A 17,941-nucleotide genomic window follows, 5' to 3' on the forward strand; every position below is an offset into this window, starting at 1 on the left:
CGGGTAGTAATAGCCAACACATCTCACTTGCTCCCTCTGTGCCTGGCTCTGTGCTCCACACTTACTAACCTAAATCCTCACAGTCATGCTGAGATGTGAATCCATCCTTCCTGATCCCATTGTACTAATGAGAATGCTGTCAAGTGACATGGGCCACATCTAATGAGTCCAGGGCCCGGATTTCAGCCAAGCAGAAGACTCTTTAGTCTACAATCTTATTTTTTTTTTTTTAGACTAGAATTGTAACTGCTTCACAAGGGCTAATTGGCAGCTAAGCCGCTGAACATTTGCAAATACGAGATAATCACAACAAGAGACTAAGTTTATTACAAGGCAGGCACCGCACTAAGTGTTTTTTTATTTGTAGCTTCAGTTCACTCTCACATCACCTCTTATGAATTGCGGGTAGCACTAGGGCCCCCTTTTTCCTAGATGAGAGCATGGAGACTCAGGAAACATCTGTGACTGCAAGAAGGTGCAGTAAGGTGGGCTTGACCTCTCAGGGTCTCTCCATCAAGTGTGGCTGCGACCAGGCATGAGGTTTGTGTGACCAGGGCCCCACAGGGCACACAAGAGCCTTCCCCGGCTGTCCCCTCAGCAGGCCTGCCGTGGGACATCACCCCTCCTCCCCAGAGAGCTGGCTCTGAACTTCCTTGCTCTTCCTTTTCAGAGCATGCCAATTACTTCGGGGTGGACGAGAAGCTAGGGCCAGTGGCTGTGAGCATCAAGCGAGAGAAGCTGGAGGACCACAAGGACCACGGGCCTCAGTACCAGTACAGGATCATCTTCCGGACCCGAGAGGTAGGTGCAGTCACTCACGTTACTGTGACATATGTCACAGCCACTCACATCGCTGAGCCCCTACTCGGTACCTGGTTCTGTGAGCAAGCGCTGCCCCTGCTTCAACTCCTGTAATCCTTCCCACAGCCTCACAAGAGCCATCCCGTCAGTCCCCCCATTTTACAGATGAGAAGACTAAGACTCCAAGACATGTATAAATCAGTGGCCAACATTGGAATCCGGTGGGTCTGACCGCAGAGCCCCGGGTTCTGACATTTGCAGAAGGTTGAAGGTGGTGAGCATAAGAAATAAAGGCAGAACTGTAGGCAGTTCTTTCAGGATCGTGAGGTGTCCTGCAGAGTGGAAAGGCAAATGAAGGCCACAGGTCTCAGGCAGGGTAGGAACTGGGGACTCAGGAGTGGGCAGTGCTGTTGATGGGCTCAAAACATCCCAGCCCTGCTCCTTCCATTCAGAATAGAGGAGCCCCTTGTCCCGGCTTGGTCCAAGTCTTCCCCTGGAATAAAGGTCAGCTGTGGCTAAGGAACGAGGCCTGTTCGGGGCACCCTTGTGATTAGGTCTCTTTAAGTTTTAAGTGGCAGATAATCTACTTCTGTGGGGTTTTTTGTTTGTTTTTTATTAGTTTGGCTCCCATAGACAGAGGAGCCTGCCAGGCTCGTTGCAGCTTGCGAGATCTTTACTTGTGGCATGTGAACTCTTAGTTACAGCATGTGGGATCTGATTCCCTAACCAGGAATGAAACCCAGGCCCCCAGCATTAGGAGGGCTGAGTCTTAGTCCCAGTTTCTGCCTGCTTTAAGCCAGAAGTAGAATTCTTTGGCTCATGAAACTGCAAGTCCAGGGGTAGGACTGGCTTCAGGCATAGCTGGATCCAGGCAGTCAAATGACGTCACCAGAGCCCTGTCTTCCTGTCTCTTCCACTCAGCTGGCTCTGCCACTTTTTGCATTGTGGGTTGTCATTCTCTTCTGCAAACAGACCTGCTGCTCAAGTCTTCTACATCTTTATACTTTCTCCTCCACATTCTTGCCTGCTGGAGCTCTGGGAAGGACTCTCATCGGCTCTGCATGGATCACATGCCCATGCCCCGGGCCAGTCACTGTCATCAGGGATGATAGAGGAATGCTCCACCCTGGGTCCAGGGCCAGGCAGGGCACTGTGACTGGTGGTTCTGTCAGAGCCACCTGGCAGTGCTCGAGACGCAGTTCCTCAGCAAAAGGAGAGGGAGCTAGGCCAGCAGAAACGATGAGACTTCCAAAAAACCCAAAGGAAGACTTCCCAGAAAAGAGGCCATCATCAGCTGGGCTTCCCAGGTAGCGCTAGTGGTAAAGAATCTGCCTGCCAATGCAGGAGACGTGGGAGACACAGATTCGATCCCTGGAGTCAGAAAGATCCCCCGGAGGAAGGCGTGGCAGCCCACTCTAGTATTCTTGCCTGGAGAATCCCATGGACAGAGGAGCCTGGCGGGCTACAGTCCGTGGGGTTGCAAAGAATCAGACATGACTGAAGCGACTTAGCACGCACATCAGCTGGGCAGACCCCCAAAGTTGATCTCCCTCCCCGAATGCATTACCCCATCCCCCTTGCTCCTGGCAGACATGGGGACCAGCAGGCAGCCGCTGCCAGGGAGTTTGGCTGTGGGGCTGGCCAAACCTGGACCTCATCCAGACAGCAGATGCTGCACCGAGGGCCGCGGCCCCATCCCCTCACGAAGACCTTCCCGCTGAGGGGGAACGAGAGGACACAGAGGCTTTGTGGCAGCGCAGGGGAGGCAGCCCCCAAAACTTGGCATCCATCCCGAAGGTGGTCACCATCCCCTCTGTCTCCCTAGCACCGCCCCCTGCCCTGCCTTTCTGGCCAGATGAGCGCCAGGGCAGAATGTGAGGTGACAGCTCACACTGCGTCAGCGTTTGACGTGGGGAGCGGCCAGGTGAGGTGACAGCAGCAATCGTGTACTAATAAATGACATTGCGGCTGCTGTTATATTGCAGGTTCACGTCACACTGCGTGTCAGGCATGTTCTATACTTGTTACATGCATTCACTCACTCAAGTGTCATGGCAGTTCTACAGTGAAGGCACTACAATCCTTCTCATGGTAATGATGAAGCAGACACAGTCAGGGGAGGGGACTTGCCCAGAGCACCCTCCGTGGGTGACAGGCCAAGGTGTCGGCTCATGCCCCGGCCACCCCTCGGCCGCCTCTGGGGTTCCTCTGACTCAGCTCAGGCTGTATGTACGTCGGACCCATTCACGAGTTATGACCGCAGTTTCATGCTAGCGTTTTATTGTGTTTGTTTGTTTGTTTGTTTTTTCATAAAGACAGAACATGTGGAATGATTTTTTTTTAAAACATACCAGACTTTGCTGTTTTTGTTTGTTCTTTTGTTTTGTTTTTTGGCATTTTTTGGCCATGCTCTGTGGCTTGCAGGATCTTAGTTCTCTGACCAGGGATCGAACCCAGGCCTCAGTAGTGAAAGCACAGAAGCCTAACCACTGGACCACCAGGGAATTCCCCCAGAATTTGTTGTGCACACGGAGAGTCGTGGAGATGCTAGGTCAGGGTGTAATATTTTTCTGTGCTTCTACTCAGTAGGTTTGAAACCGACTTGGTGCCTTTACTGGCACTGCCTTACTTCCACACACTTCCCAGCCCCAGTACCCATCAAAACTAGTCTCTGAGCCACCCCAGGCTGGACATAGGGTCCTTGGAGCTCAGGACACAGGTGTGGAGTTCCTCCACTTGACAGAGATTCCCTCAGCACCACCACCAGCCAGCCCTGCCCTGGGCACTGAGGAACTGCAGTAAATACAGCAGAGAGGCCCGTGGGACCGTGGGGAAGGCAGACAGTACATAGATGGCCTAGCAGATTGTGCACTGTGGTACATGATGACAAGGTGGAACAGAAAGCGAGGAAGAGATACGTGTGGGCGTGGTGAGATGCTTAGACCAGATAGTCAAGGGCGGTGTCGCTCAGAACATTTGAGTAAAGGGCCTAAAGAAGATGAGAGAAGGAGCCATGGGGACATGTGGAAGAATGTTCCAGGGGAAGGGAACAACCTGTGCAGAAGTCCTGAGGCAGGAAAGTGCCTGGTACAGTCACTTAGTGGTCGTGAAACCTTGGATGACTTCTCTCAGAGCTTCCGTTCCCTCCGTGGGATCCCAGTCTCTCAGGACCGTGGCGTAGGCTTGGTGAGGCTGCCCATATAAAGTGGGCAGTGCTGGGCCTGGCCCTTGGGGAGAGCCCACAGTTAGCCTTTGGCAGGGGTCTCAGTTTCCCGTCCCTTTGTCACATTCCAGTCAGCCCTGTTAATTTTGGCCCAGCGTGAGGTTCACAGCCACAGATGGGCCTTTCTCTGACCTCACACATGTGCAGGCCGCATGGGTATTCAGTCCTGGGCCCAGCCCCTCACAGAGCTGCCTGTTGGACACTCAGGCCTGAGGACCTTATCATCTGGAGGAAGGGGCAGAGGCCAGCAAGGTTTGCCTTGCTCCTTCCAAAGGCCCTTCCTGGGACTTCCCTGGTGGTCCAGTGGCGAAGACTCCACACTCCCAGTGCAGGGAGCCTGGGTTCGATCCCTGGTCAGGGAACTAGGTCCCACATGCCACAACTAAGAGCCAACACAGCCAAATAAATATATTTTTTAATTTAAAAAAACAAGCAAAGGCCCTTCCTGCCATGGCAGCAGAGGAGTCACACAGCCCAAAAGTAGTAAGGACAATAGTAATAAGAATAGTTAACACTTTCAGCACATATTCCTGACACGTGCTGTTCCAAGTGTTTTATATTCATTGACCTTTCACAGCCTCTCAGTAGGCCCTTGATGTGGATTCCATGATCCCCATTCTACAGATGAAGATTCTCGGGGCCTAGGGAGATAACCGCTTGTCGGGGTCCACAGTGGTAGAGCCAGAGTAGGAACCCAGACTGCCTGCGTCTCCAGCCCACGCTCTTAACCTCTAGCCACTCACTCTAGGGCTGAGTTTGAATCCTGGCCCTGTGACCAGACAGCCTGGGGTTCAGTTGAGCTCTGCCACTTACCAGCCTTGTGGCCTTAGGCAGATGGCTTCACGCCTCCATTACTTCATCTGTGAGATAGACCTGTATTGTCTGCACGCTGTCTCCAGGAAAGGCGGGAAGGCTCCCCTGGACTGGCACACACGAGCTGGTAGCACACGGCTGCAGGGCAGCGAGTGTCTCTGAGCGGGAGGTGCTGTGATGATGCTGAGGTCGTGGCTGTCACTCTTTGCCGAGAGGTCAGAGGGCCATGCTGGGGAGTGAAGGTCAAGCTCACGGACAGAGTTCTGTCCTGCTGTCACGCACTCGTGTCTTGGGGGCCAGAGCTTGGGGCCCAGGCTGTTTTCCAAGCCAGCTGGCTGGCCCGCCCCAGATGGCCACCCCCAGCCACCAGGGAGACAGAGTGGGCCCACGTCTCCCAGCAGATGGGACGGGAGCGTTGGCAGCGCCAAGCTTCCCGCCAGGGTGGGAAGGGACCGGAGCTGGGCTTTGGTACTGCACACCAGAACGTCAGCCTCACCCACCCTGAGCTTGGAAAGGACAAGCTCCAGGTCCAGGCCAGGGCAGCCCTGCCCTAAGCCCCTGGGCAGGATACAGGAACTGCCAGCAGCCAGGGGCTCCCTGGCCCAGTGGGTTCCCTTTGGCTCCCAAACATGACTTTTTGACAGCCTTAGTTTTGTTAGGGTTAGAGGTTTGGATTCTTTTTCTTTCTTTATTGAAAAAAGTAACAGTCACTCATTAAGAATTTAAAGGAATACACAGTAGAAAAGGAAGAATCTTGTATTGAGTGCAGAAAACAAGGGGAGTAGTGAACCTCATTTGGGACCTCACTTGTGTTCAGGGGGTACCTCCGTTGGTGAGATGTAATCTCCAGAACATACTGTTAAGTGAGGGGAAAAAACAAACTGTAGCCTTCTAATAAGGTTAAATTTTCTTTACGTTTTTAACAACACATGTGGTTTTGTGTAAATGCATTTGTGTACTGTGACAACAGCTAGTGTATTGAGTGCTCACTTGGTGCAGATAGAGTGGTAATAAGCACTGTATACATTTTTCTTACTGAATTTATTTTTTTGACTGTGCTGGTCTTCACTGGGGCTTTCAGGCTTTCTCTAGTTGTGGGAATCAGGGCTACTCTTGGTTATGGTGCACGGGCTTCTCATTGTGATGGCTTCTCTTGTTGCGGTTCCTGGGCTCTAGAGCACGGGCTCAGTAGTTGTGGCACACGGGCTCAGTTGGTCTGAGGCACATGGGAGCCTCTGGGATCAGAGATTGAACCCACGTCTCCTGCATTGGCAGGCGAATTCTTACCACTGAGCCACCAGCGAAGCCCTTTGTATTGAATCTTTACAACCCTTTTTGGCAGGCACTGTTATTCCCCATTTTGTCGGTAAAAGACACAGAGAAATTCAGCAGCTTGCCAGAGTCACACAACTGGAAAAGGGGGAGAGCCAGGATTTGAACTGAGGCGGACCGATTCCCAAGGGACCTCCCAGAAAGAACGCCAGGAGAGTGGAGCAGCACGGAGGAAGGCAGGGGTGCTTCTGAGTTGGAGGCTGGTGGAGAACAGCCTGTGCAGGTGGGAACCTCCTTGCTGGCGTGGCCCTGAGGCCCTTTAACAGCTCAGTGAGATGATGCCAGGTGTCATCAAGGGTCTTGCAGGCCTAGTGGTGGGTGTAGATTTTATTGGGAGAGAGATGGACTGCTGTCAGCGCCTTCTGCGCAGAGGAGAGACATGATCTGACTCAAGCTGCTCTGGGAAGAATGGACTGGAGTCAGGTGGTGGCAGAGCGGGCTCAGGGAGACCAGGAGAAGGCTGCTGTCACAATCCAGGTAGGACAGGACCAGGTGGAGGGCGGAGGTGGCCGCACGTTGCAGCCTGCCAATGCCCTACTTATTATCCCTAGCAGAGAAGTACAATCTGGGAGCTTTTCAACTGGTGGCTTTTGGTCAAGTCTTCAGAGCCAAAAATGTGAACGTAGGCCACCTGTCTCCAGGGCGGAAGAAAACAAGGACTTCTGAGCCACACTGTCTCTTGTCTCCAGCAGAGGGCGCTGTGGGACAGTGTCCGCAGGATTCAAAGGCACTGATCCTGTGGGTCCATGAGTGGAAATTCACAATCCCAGGGCCACCCAGATTGACAGAGAAAGCATCCATATCATAGCTTTTCATGATCTATTTCAAGACTATCCTGCCTGTGATAAGAGAGAGTTGTTTGTTTATTACTGGGAACTCCCAACCATGAGATCATCTCCTCCTTTCCACGCATGCCTCTTGCCCAGGTCCTGTTTGGCAAGGGCAGGCTGTGTGTTTAGAGGCAGTGTTGTGACATGTTCTTTTTGCTGTCTCTTGCGTCTGTTGACTTAGGGTGAGCGTGTTTTTCCAGTTAACGCTGAGCCGCCTCAGTCTTTTAAACTGTAGCCCACGTGTGTTTCAGGTGCTCATGGCAGTCCCCTCGGGGGAGGATTTTTTCCCTGTCCTGCTGTAGACCAGGGAGTCATCTTGCAGTGACGCTAGAGCTGCGGTGCCTCGCCCAGGACATGGCGTAGCCCGGCGGCCAGCAGTGCTCTGTGGACGGGAGCCTGAGCTAGAGTCAGTAAGGACGCACTCAGACGGGGCTGGCGTGTGTAAATGGGCACAGCCACTTGGAAAACTGCTTGGCAGTTCCATAAAAGTGAAAATTAACATGCCTGGTGACTCAGCAATTCCTCTCCTAGGTATAAACCCAGACGCAAATGTGTTCATGTGCTCTGAGAGGTGCTTCTGTGAATGTTCCTAACAACACTGTTCGCAGTTGTCAAACACTGGAAGCAGCTTCCACGCTCATCAGCAGTAGGATGGATTAAATCCATCGTGGTAGAAACGGCAGCCTCTTGCAGCAACCTAGTCCCATCTCATAGCTGTGGCATTGTGAGAAAGAGGCCAGATAGAAATGAATACAAACATATGAAGCTCAGAAACAGGCAGAAATAAATCATGGTGTGAAGAATTAGGATAGGATTGCTCTTGTTCTTGTTTAGTCACTGAGTGGTCCCTGACTCTTTGCAGCCCCATGCATGCACTATAGCACAAAGCCAGACTCCTTTGTCCATGCATTTCTCCAGGCAAGAATGCTGGGGTGGTTGCCGTTGCCTTCTCCAGGGGATATTCCTGACCCAGGGATCGAACCCGCGTCTGGCTCACTGGCAGGTGAAGTCTTTCCCACTGAGCCACTAGGGAAGCCTTAGGGTTGCTTTTGACACAAAAGAGTTTTTTGGAGACTGGTAATGTGTTTCTTCATCTGGGTGGTGATTACCTAGATACTCAGTCTGTGTTAATTCCTTGAGCTGTACTTACACGTCTGGTGTACTCTTCTGGAGTACATTATATTTCAGAGGGAAAAATTACTCAAAGAGAAAAATCATGAGCTCTAGAGATGTCACACCTAGGGTGGAATCCTGGTTCAGCCACTTAGCTGTGGTGACCTTGGATAAGGCACCCAGCCTCTTAGAGCTTCAGTTTTCTTATCAGTAAAAGGGAGATAGTAACGTTCCCCTCCCCCAACAGACCTATACATATACTGGTAGTTATAACTACTCTCATGGCCAAATACAGGGCAATTGAACTGTGCTTTCATAAAAGTGACTTGTTATTAAGATATATCTATTAGAAATTACTTTGTCTGCAAAGTAACAGAAAACATGACTATAGCTAAAACAAATACAGGGTTATTTTAATTATCTAACAGGAAATCTGGAGGTAGGAAGTGGCAGGGACTGGCTTCTATGTGATTTTGTTGTTGTTGTCTCGTTCCTAATGATCCCAGGGTGGCTGTCGCAGCTCCAGACATCTTATCCTCATACCAGCGCCCTTAGAAAAAAATGAGCAGGTGGGAAGGGGCTTTTTTAACCAGGGAAGAAAATCTTTCACCAGGAAAGAGAATCTGCCACAGATGTCTTTCCCAAGCTGAATTTCCTTCTCATTTCATGGTCTGGATCTAGTCACGTGGCTACCTGTAGGAGAAACTTGGAAAGCAGCCTCTGGGGAAGGGGAATGCGATGGCTGTGATTGCCTCGACTAAAGGTTTTATTTTGTTAAGCAATTTAGACAATGTGTATTTCACAATTTACTGTTACATTCCATCAGGATGTTTGTTATGACAGTCCAGCAGCTAAAACTTGTATCTTTGGAAAAAAGCTTCAAATGCTTAGTTTCATAACATATAAATATAATGCACATAACAAAGATATAGCAAGAAACTTCCACCCACCCACAAATTGGAAAAGACCCTGATGCTGGGAAAGGCTGAGGGCAGGAGAAGAGGGTGACAGAGGATGAGATGGTTGGATGGCAACATGGACTCAGTAGACATGAGTTGGAGCAAACTCCGGGAGATGGTGGAAGACAGGGGAGCCTGGGCATGCTGCAGTCCATGGGGTCGCAGAGTCAGACTCGACTGAGTGACTGAACAACAGCAACAACCCAGAAATTGCTATATTCATCATTTCTGAAACACCTCTGTATTGGCCACGATGCTTTCAGCTCTAGGAAAACTTAAGTTTGTCAAGTGCCAGGTAGTAACTGCCTTAGGTTCTGTGGGGCACGTGGTCTTCTTCAGACTATTGAACTCTGCTAATGTAGTGGGCAGGCAGCCACAGGTAAAACAAACGAGTGTTTTTTTATTAGTGTTCTAATAAAACTTGACTTTATAGACACTTAAGTTTGAATATCATATCCTTTTCACATCACACGATATTAATTTTTTCAACCATTTAGAAATGTAAAACACTGCAGGCAGTGGACCCAATCCAAATCACCTGTGGAAGCGTACACCCCAACCAAAGCAAGGCACTGCAGCAGTGAAGTGAGGGGTGAATGCTGGTAGCCAGCCTTTTATTTATTCATTTTGCAGCACAGTTCAAAAAACACAAATTATAATGATGATAGGATCTAACATAGAGCTCTTCGTGCGTCTCAAACACTTATTCTAAGGACTTCAAAAATATTAACTCATGTACACCTCAAAGCAATCCTAACATACTGTTATTATCACTTCCTTTTTATGGAAAAGGGAACTGAGGCACGGAGAGGTTGAGTGCATGCCTCGTGCTAGAATCTGAGCCTGGGCAGTTGGAGTCCTGAGTCCATGCTCTTAACCTCTGTGTCATGTTGCTTCTACTAGAAAGATAAAGGTAGTGAAGACCATGTAGGGTTCTCATATAATTCAACTGCAGTGTAAATTGCAATCTGCTAAATATCAGTTCAGTTCTGCAACCTGCTAAAACAACACTAACATATTTCTTTCTGTGGTATTGCTCTTTTATTGTATAGGGTGTTTTCAGCTTTTTTAAAAAATTAACGTTGTTTAGTTGCAGAGGCATACCTGACTCTTTTGTGATCCCACAGATTGTAGCCTACCAGGCTCCTCTCTGTCCATGGGATTTCCCAGGCAAGGATACTGGAGTGGGTTGCCATTTCCTTTTCCACTGACTAAAGGTTTTAAAATCTGACTGCACATCAGAATTTCCTGAGAAGTATTAAAAGAGAATAGGTATGTAAATATACAGTTACGTAAGTGTGTGTATACTGCACACATATATGCATACATACACACAAGCCTGGGCCTCACCACCAACCAGCTGAATCAGGGCCATTGGTGGTGGTTTTGACAGGAAACCAGTGCTTCAGTTCAAGACCCACAATGGTGCTGGTGTCTGGGGCAGGCAGGTGTCTTACCTAAGAGTGTGTGATAATAGACTTCCTTGGTGGCTCTGGTAAAGAATCCGCCTGCAATGCAGGAGACTCGGGTTCGATCCCTGGGTCAGGAAGATCCCCTGGAGAAGGGAATGGCTACCAACTCCAGTTTTCTTGCCTGGAGAATTCCATAGACAGAGGAACCTGGTGGGCTCCAGTCCATGGTGTCTCAAAGAGTTGGGCATGAGTAAGCAGCTAAGTACACATTATGGTAATACATGTACATGTGTTATTGTGATAACGACAGTAAAAGTGTTTGTCAGCGGGCCCACATTGTAGTGCCTATTTTATTCACTAAACCTTTTATTACCTGAACATAATCCACCTCCCCACCTGCGTATCAGCTCCAGGAAGACAGGGGTCTTTGTTTTTTCACCACACTAAAGATGGCGCTGGGACAGTATTTGTTGAACAAATAAAGGCTGTTCCATCCATTGTCCCAACACTCCCTGGGAGCTGAGGTGTAGCAATAGGAAGTCACTTGGTCAAGATGTCACAGCCAAGGGCAGCAAGTTCAAGTTCATTCAGACCCAGTGCTTTCCGGCCCCAGAGTCCAAGCTTCTGACCATCACACATGCTGCTGTGAGAAAAGAACAGCCTCGTGGGCCCTCTCTCGTTCCTTCCCGCGTCCTGAGAGCCTCGTCTCCCCCTTCTCCCTGGAGCAGCTCACCACCTTGCGGGGCTCCATCCTGGAGGACGCCACACCCACCGCCATGAAGCACGGGACCGGGCGGGGCCTGCCCCTGCGGGACGCCCTGGAGTACGTCATCCCCGAGCTCAACATCCACTGCCTGCGCCTGGCTCTCAACACTCCCAAGGTGACGGAGCAGCTGCTGAAGCTCGACGAGCAAGGGGTGAGCCGGGGCCCGGCAGGGGTGGGGGCGCAGGGGCAGCAGCCTGCAGCCCCACTGCCCGACCCTCTTCCGTCTCACTTTTTTTTTTTCCTCCAAAGAACAGAAACCCACTCAGGCTAGTTCCAGTAAGAGGAGGGACCTTCTATCAAGTTCTAGGGCTGCCAGGAGCTGGCACATGACTGCTGGGGCTCCCAGGGGAGATAGTCTAGGACTGAGGCAGCCACTGGGTCCCCGTGTGGGTCAGTGCTTCCGCTCCCTCGCTGCATACTGCTTCCCACAGCTCCCAGAGGTGCTATTAGGATGAGAGCCTTGTACAGGCCCCGGCTAGCTGACCCTCAGTCCCAGAAGAGCCTCTCCCAACCCCACGCTTAGGTCACGTGACTATCTGTGGTCCAGTGACCAGGGCATCAGGGACACATGAAACAAACATGGCTATCAGGGTTCTCCCCGCAAGAAATAACGTCGACCCCACTGAGCCCTCCAGAACGGCCTTTTGCAGAACCCTAGCCAGTTCCAGCCCACCTACTGTGGGAAGCCGGCCAGGGTGACCATCTTTCCCTCGAGAGAGCGCCACCCTCCACCCAGTAGAAAGCCTGGGTGTGGTGGCGGTGCCCCTTGCAGCGCCCCTCTGGAAACCCGGAGAGGGAGAGAGACGGCCGGAACATGCCCCCACACCTCTTTTTTTCTCTGACTGTGGCACTGAACCCCCACGTAACCCCAGCAGCCGGGGAGAGCCCCCTCTGTCCCACGCCCTCTTCCATCTCTGCCTGGCCTGCCTCCCTGACACCGCTCTCACCTCTGCAGCTCTGCCGGAAGCACAAAGTGGGCATCCTCTACTGCAAGGCCGGCCAGAGCTCGGAGGAGGAGATGTACAACAACGAGGAGGCCGGCCCAGCCTTCGAAGAGTTCCTCTCCCTCATCGGGGAGAAGGTCTGCCTGAAGGGCTTCACCAAGTACGCTGCCCAGCTGGACGTCAAGAGTAAGTGGCCACAGTGGGTGGCCTGGCGGGAGGAGCCCTGACCAGCCCACTTATCCCACAGGCCTACGGTCCAAAGGCCTGGTGGTACCCTGGGGAGGACGCAGGGCAGCGGGCATTCGAGGACTTGGCTGGTGACAGTGTGGGTGGTGCAGGCACTCTGGATAAGAGTGTTGCGTATTCTAGTAAAGCCTAAAGATTGTCTTGCTGTGTCTTAGCACCTGCACTCCCAGACACGTGCTCTGAGATCCCGAGCACGTGCGTGCCCAGAGGGGTCCTGAGGGGGTCACAGCCACAGATACCTGCTTGGTGCCCAAGGACCCCAGGAAACACAGTGCTCCTGGCCAGTCTCCCAGATGACAGCCACCTGGAGGTCACCTGGCCCTGGTGCTGGCCAACCATGGCTTCAGTGACCTCACCTGTCACAGCTTATCCCCTGGGATGTCAGCCCACAAGAACAGGCATTCCTCAGTCTGTTCTATTGCTTCTTCCCTCGCACCTACAAGTAAGTAAAGCTGGGGTCCTAAGGGGCTGAGGCAGAGGCCTCCGAGGTGAGTGTGACACCCTGGAGTCAGTCGCAGCACGGCCTGGGGTTCCCTGAGACGTGCAGCAGGAACCAGCTCCTGGTGTCCTGCCTGGACAGGAAGGAGCGACTCAAGGTGATAGAAGGAAATATGGGGAACCTAAGCTTGTATTGGGCCCAGGCCTGGACAGCAGTGTGACCTGAGAGGGGTGAGTTGGAATAAAATAGACAAAGAAGGAACAAGAAATGCGTTCCAAGAAAAAGAAACAGCACATGTGAAAGCTCTGAGGTCCCAAGGCTTCAGGGAATAAATGGGAAGGACGAACTGAGGGAGGCCGGCAGGGGCCTCACGTGCAGGACCTTCACTGCTAAAGATTAGTGATTTGGGTCTCCTTCCTATAAGAATTTTGAAACTTATAAGAGGCAGCATTGAATACTATTAAGAAAACATTCAGGAAACTTCCCTCATGGTTCACTGGCTAAGACTCCACACTTCCAGTGCAGGGGACATAGGTTCAGTCCCTGGTCGGGGAACTAGGATCCCACACGCCAAGTGGCCCAGAAAACAACAAAAAAGAACGACTCGTGGCATGTCCAGAATTTTTTTAAAAAAGAAAACACTCTGGAGTCAGAAAGTCTGAGTTCCAGTTCAGGCCCCCACCACTCACTGCAGTGTGTAAGCCATGGGTGAGTCACTCCATCCGTGTGCCTCAGTTTCCCCCTTGGAGTCCACAATCAGGTGGGTTTCTCCCCAGTCATAACACCCTGCCGTTAGAGAAGAACGTGTCTTGACACTCAGGATTATCATTTCCTCCTTCATAGTTTGGCAATCTGTATATGCATCTCTGAATAATATAATCCGTTTTGCTTGTTTGGGGATATAAAGTGAATGGAATTACACAGTTTGTGCTCCTTTGTGTCTGGCATCTTTCGTTCAGCATTGCATTTGTAGGGTTTGCCCACGTGGTGGCTGTGACTCATTCATTTTCATGGCTGTGTGTTTTTCCACAGTGTGAATTGTATATCCCTGGGATTGACATATTGAGAATATTTGTACCCGTATCCTGGGGCACTCGTGTATGATTTCTCTAGGCTGTGATCCTAGGAGATAAAGTGCTTGGGTCATCAGTGAAGCCCGTCTTCAGGTTCAGTAACTATTACTCAGGTTTTCCGAAGTGACCGTACCAATTTACACACCTCACCAGCTGCACAAAGGGTTCTGGTTGCTCCACACCCTCACCAGCCCTTGGCATTGTCAGACTTTGAAATGTTTACCAGTCTGGTGGGTGCTTAATATAAGATTTCCTTTTTATCTGAATGTACTGAAATTTTATTGTTGTTGCTGTTGTTGTTATTGCGGCTGTGTGACATGTGGGATCTTAGTTCCCCAACCAGGAATCAAACCCACATGCCCTGCGTTGGAAAGACGAGAGTCTTAACTACCAGACCACCAGGCACATCTCTAAATTTACTGAGCTTTAAAGGGTGAAGTTAAATGAAAACATCAACTTAAAAACTAACACAGATGGCATGTGGGACATGGCAGGAGCCCAGAGGCTTTGGAGACGTGGTGCTTAACTGGTGTTTCTGTTTCAGCTGACTCCACGGGAACCCACTCCCTCTACACAACGTACCAGGACTACGAGATCATGTTCCACGTCTCCACCCTGCTCCCGTACACCCCCAACAACAGGCAGCAGGTCAGTGGGGCCCAGGGTGGGGGCTCCAAGTGACTTCTGGTTGATGCACAGGGAACCCAAGGCAGCTTCCCTCCCGACAGCCTCTGGCTGGCTGCCGGTCCGGTACCAGCTCTCCTGGCGCCGACTCATGCAGCAGGTGGAGGCCTTCAGCCCTGGAGGCCCTCTCCACCACGGTCTCATCACCTGGGGCTTGGAGACTAGATCAGGTGTCATTCGATGTCACTCTTTTGTTCTGGCTATTCCTTGGCCACCCGGCTACCCCAGCTCCTCTCAAGGGTCTCTTGAGTCATCAGGAGTCCTGTGGAGAAGACCCAAGTGGATCAGTCAACATTATTTTGACTGCAAGTGACAGAGTACAAATCGAATTGAGTAAAAGCAAAAAATGAGATTTACCGAGTTATATAATTCTCAAGTATAATTCCAATACTTTGGCTACCTGATACCAAGAGCTGACTCATTGAAAACACCCTGATTCTGGGAAAGACCGAGGGCAGGAGGAGAAGGGGGTGACAGAGGATGAGATGGGATGAGATGGTTGGATGGCATCACTGACTCAATGGACATGAGTTTGAGCAAGCTCCGGAGATGGTGAAGGACAGGGAGGCCTGGGCATGCTGCAGTACATGGGGTCACAAAGAGTCAGACACGACTGAGCCACTGAACAACTGTCAAGTACTGGGAGAGGGCTAGCTTTAGGTATGGCTGGATCCAGGGGCTCAGACAGTGTCAGGAGTTCTTCCCATTTCTCACCTCTGCTTTTATTCTTAGTGGTTATATTCACAGATCTTCCCAAGGAGTGGCAGCCCTCACCTTACATCCCACCAGCTTAGCTCCCTCAGGAGAAAGAGAGCTCTGCCTTGCAAGTGTCCCCAAAATGTTTCCGGGCTGAATCTCATTGCACCACCCACTTGCCAGGCCCAGGGCAGGAATAGAATAGACTGATTGGCCAAACCTGAAGCATGTGCCCACCCCTAGAGAGGGCCAGTGGGGGGAGGTGCTTTCCCAAAGGGGATGGACACGGCTGCCTGGAGGAGGAGGAGGTGCTAGGTGGGCACAACAGCTGCTACGTGCTGCCAGGGCCTCCTCTCCTGGACACACCATGCGTGTCCAGGAGCTGTTTCTCATGAACAGAAACCCCACAGGCTTTTGATGGTTTAGGAAGTGTACGTATTTTTTCCTGTTGGTACGGGGTTTCCCAGGTGACTCAGTGGTAAAGAATACACCTGCAGGAAACCTAGGTTCGATTCCTGGATCAGGAAGATGGTCTGGAGTAAGAAGTACAGCCCACTCCAGTATTCTTGCCTGAAGAATCCCATGGACAGAGGAGTTTGGCGGGCTGCAGTCCACGGGGTCACAGAGTTGGACACAGCTGAGCACACACACCACACCACCGCAGGTGGCAGTGTGCATTCTGCTGGCGAAAATGGTCAAACGTCAGTGATGTCTAGAAAGTTCGCTAGTGGCAGCCGTAAGAGCATTGCTGTCATTGAGCCCCAGTTGGCGTTCTTCGTCTGCCACTTCCTCACCGTGTCATCTCACCTCCCTGGGCCTCGGGTCCCTGCTCCGAAATGGGCAGAACGATAGCACCCATATCTCAGGGTCGTGGGGAAAGGACCCTGCCCTTGCGTGTGAAAACAGAGCTCATGGCAGGGCCCGGCACAGGAGGCACATGGGAAGCAGGTAAACGTGCTCCTGGAGGCGTGGTGGGGAAAGCCTGGGTTTTGGGGCCGAGCAGAAGTGGGCTCAGGTCACAACTCCTCCCTCCATGACTCTGGACTGAGGGCAAGACGTTTAACCCCCATGAACCTAACTTTTCTCATCAACAAAAGGAGGTCTGATGAATTAATCCCTCACAGGACTTGTTGTAAAGATGAAATGAGGTTACAGCTTTCATATGTGGGTGTAAGACACCTGGTTCAGGGCTGGTCACAATAAATGGGTACTTAAGCAGTTTAGTTTAATCTTGTGTAAAACACACAGAGGGCCAGCGGTTCAGCAGCATGTATTGTGCCACTGAGTGTGACCAGATTTCACACTCCCGGCCACCTCACGTAGAGTTGCATGCAACTCTCCCGTCAGCGAGAATTCTAACAGTTACATGAAGGCTAAACTTCTGTACCTAAGAACAATGTGGGCTTCCCTAGACATCCAGTGATTGAGACTCTGCACTTCCACTGCAGGGGGCATGGGTTCAATCCCTGGCTGGGAAGCTAAATCCCACATGCCCACACGGTCTGGCCAAAAAAAAAAGAATAATGTAATTTTAGCAAGGAAGTAAAATGTAAGAGTACATCATCACCTTTAAAGATGACAGTTTTTCTCAGAGGCCATGACAGGCAGGGGGGAAATGATGGGGTTCCTGTGGGCTGATCTGAGGCTATCACCCCAGCCTTCTCAACTCAGGTAGCCAGAGATGGGCCCTGCCAGCGGTCTTGAGGCTGCCTCTACCAGTGTCCATGAATGTGACCTTGAGCAAGTCAAAAGCTGCCAGACCATGCTGTCCTCCAGCTGACGTTTCTTGAGCACCTGCTGTGTGCCAGGCCCTGCTCTAGGCACTGAGGATAAAGCACCTGGCAGTGAACAAAGCAGACAAAATCCTTGTTCTCCAGGAGTTGCCACATTAGTGGGAAAAGACAGAAACAAGAGGAAGAGGGGCAGCCGCTTGTTAAAATGAGTGTGGACGAGTAACACACTGTTACTCGAGTAACGGGCAGAAAAGCGGAGGGGGTGACATCATGGGTAAGACAGTCAAGGCCTCATGGGAGGGTGACATTTCAGCCCAGACCTGAAGGAGGGCAGGCAGGAGCAAGCCATGTGAGGATCTGGGGGAAGAAGTTCCAGGCCTCAGGATGGTCCGCGGGAGCCTCAGGAAAGGAAAGGTTTCTGATTCATTTAAGGATTAGCAGGAGGCTGGTGTGGCTGGGGCAGAGAGGGAGTGTGGCAGGAGCCAGCAGAGAGGTGACGGGGCGGGTCACGAGCCTGGAGCCTACCCTGATGTTTTCCTCTCCCCCGCCACTGTCTCCCCACCACCAGCTGCTGAGGAAGAGGCACATAGGCAACGACATCGTGACCATCATCTTCCAGGAGCCTGGGGCACTGCCGTTCACCCCCAAGAACATCCGCTCCCACTTTCAGCATGTCTTCATCATTGTCCGGGCCCACAACCCCTGCACTGATAACGTCTGCTACAGGTACATGCCCCGCCCGCCCCCTGCACGCACAGGAAGTCAGGAAAGCTGGCTTCCAGCAGCCGGAGAGCGTGGGGGTCGGGGGAGCGAGGGCACGGCTGGCCCAGGCAGGCAGCCGCCCACGTTTCTTGTCCATGCTTCAGTAGGGGAGCTC

General features: G+C 51.6%; 1 protein-coding gene across 4 annotated transcripts in view; it reads left to right on the forward strand.

Moving 5' to 3' along the window:
* Window positions 1-17,941, forward strand: part of SIPA1L3 (signal induced proliferation associated 1 like 3) — a 253,341-nt gene that overhangs the window by 152,251 nt on the left and 83,149 nt on the right. For all 4 annotated transcript variants that reach the window (XR_011561757.1, XM_070771991.1, XM_070771992.1 and 1 more), the window contains 5 exons: window positions 671-801; window positions 11,212-11,400; window positions 12,205-12,379; window positions 14,496-14,599; window positions 17,633-17,790. Coding sequence is in view for 3 of the 4 variants with exons in the window: in XM_070771991.1 (XP_070628092.1) it covers window positions 671-801; window positions 11,212-11,400; window positions 12,205-12,379; window positions 14,496-14,599; window positions 17,633-17,790 (757 nt within the window). In the remaining variant the exon portion in view is untranslated. The remainder of the gene's footprint in view (window positions 1-670; window positions 802-11,211; window positions 11,401-12,204; window positions 12,380-14,495; window positions 14,600-17,632; window positions 17,791-17,941) is intronic.

The sequence above is a fragment of the Bos indicus genome, chromosome 18, assembly GCF_029378745.1.
Source record: "Bos indicus isolate NIAB-ARS_2022 breed Sahiwal x Tharparkar chromosome 18, NIAB-ARS_B.indTharparkar_mat_pri_1.0, whole genome shotgun sequence".
In the NCBI taxonomy this organism is placed as follows: Eukaryota; Metazoa; Chordata; class Mammalia; order Artiodactyla; family Bovidae; genus Bos; species Bos indicus.